Here is a 1,699-nt window from a genome sequence, read left to right as displayed (position 1 = left end):
TCTCTTCCAACCCAGCTGATTCTGTGATTCTGTGATTCCATGGGATGGGACAGCTGTCCCCAGCCTGGGGATGGATGGATGGAGCCCTCCAGGGCTGCCTCAGGGAAGGAGCAGGAGGTACAAACCAGGGCAGGCTGCAGCCTCAGGCATGTTTTTCCCTCCTTTCCCTGTCACCAGCTGGCACCAGGCTGTGTTTGCTCCCAGATGGATCGGAGGTGACACCTCTGGTCATGTCAGTGCTGTTGGGATGATATCTCTATTTTCTCCTCTCTCTCAGTGCTCTGGTAGGACAAGGTGGGGAGGAAGGGCTTGTAAACACCTCCAGAGATGGATCACAGACACGGAAGGCTCATGAATTATTTGGGTTGCTCCTCACTTGTCAGCAGCTCAGCCTAATTTAGGTGCTGTGCTTCCTATTTTTCATCTTGGAAGTGACAAGTGCTCCGGCTCCGTGTGCTCTGGGATGGGATTTGATGAAGGGTTTGGATCATGCAAAAAATTAACCGTGTGTTAAATGGTGCGTTGGAAGCTTCAGTGGCTTCCCAAACATCACAGAATCCCAGGATGGATTGGGTTGGAAGGGACTTGAAAGCCCACCCAGTGCCACCCCTGCCATGGGCAGGGACATCTTCCACCAGCTCAGGTTGCTTCAACCTTTCCTTGGACACTTGCAGGGATCCAGGGGCAGCCACAGCTTCTCTGGGAATTCTATTCCAGGGCCTCCCCACCCTCCCAGCCAGGAATTCCTTTATAATATCCCACCCAGATCTCCCTTTTTCCAACATGAAGCTATTCCCTGTGTCCTGTCCCTCCATCCCTTGCCCAAAGTCCCTCTTCACCTTCCTTGGCTTGAAGCCAGGTGCGGTGGGTCATCAGCCACAAAACCAGGAAAACACCCGGAAAAAAAAAATCACGGAGAAGCTTCAGCACCCGTGGAATGAAGCACATGGAATGAAGGCACCTTCAGATAAAGGCGCCGGGAAATGGAGCGAGTTTTAAAGAGAACAAATTTTCTTTCTGGGTCAGAAACCCCCAGGGCCTCCCCACCCTCACAGTGAAACAATTATTCCTTTTATCAACTTGAATTGACCCCTTTTTAGTTCAAAACCCTGACTTATGGCTCCACACCCTTTTAAAATCATAGGTAGGCATGGAGTGAAGCCAAATTTGTATTTTATTACACTGAAGGGCTTCTCTTTTGCGTTGCAGCCTTAAAAAAAGGACGCTTTTGGATCACCCCCGACCCCTACCACAAGGATGACAACATCCAGATCGGGCGGGAGGTGAAGATCTCGTGCCAGGTGGAGGCCATCCCGCCCGAGGAGCTGACCTTCAGCTGGTTCAAGAACGGGCGGCCCCTGCGGAGCTCGGAGAGGATGGTCATCACCCAGACCGACCCCGACGTGTCCCCCGGCACCACCAACCTGGACATCATCGACCTCAAGTTCACCGATTTTGGGACCTACACGTGCGTGGCCTCGCTCAAGGGAGGGGGGATCTCCGACATCAGCATCGACGTCAACATCTCCAGCAGCACCGGTGAGCAGGGGCTGGGGGGGATCCCGGGGGGAAGTTCTGGGGGGATGGAGCCAAGGATGGCTTTGCTCTCCCAGGATGGAGCCACGGGATGGCTTTGCTCTCCTGCTCATGGGTGGAAGGTTTTTGGGGGGATGGAGCCAAGGATGGCTTTGCTCTCCCG

The 1,699-nt window shown here is 53.8% G+C and overlaps 1 protein-coding gene across 1 annotated transcript in view; it reads left to right on the top strand.

The window, feature by feature from the left end:
• MDGA2 (MAM domain containing glycosylphosphatidylinositol anchor 2) overlaps positions 1–1,699 on the top strand; it is a 306,141-nt gene that overhangs the window by 177,445 nt on the left and 126,997 nt on the right. The window contains exon 8 of the mRNA XM_017825436.1: positions 1,210–1,539. Within this exon, the coding sequence (XP_017680925.1) occupies positions 1,210–1,539 (330 nt within the window). The remainder of the gene's footprint in view (positions 1–1,209; positions 1,540–1,699) is intronic.

This window comes from Lepidothrix coronata, unplaced genomic scaffold (assembly GCF_001604755.1).
Source record: "Lepidothrix coronata isolate B3197 unplaced genomic scaffold, Lepidothrix_coronata-1.0 Scaffold119, whole genome shotgun sequence".
NCBI classification, from domain to species: domain Eukaryota; kingdom Metazoa; phylum Chordata; class Aves; order Passeriformes; family Pipridae; genus Lepidothrix; species Lepidothrix coronata.
The sequence above is the reverse complement of the archived record's forward strand: the minus strand, read 5'-3'. Positions and strand labels throughout refer to the sequence as shown.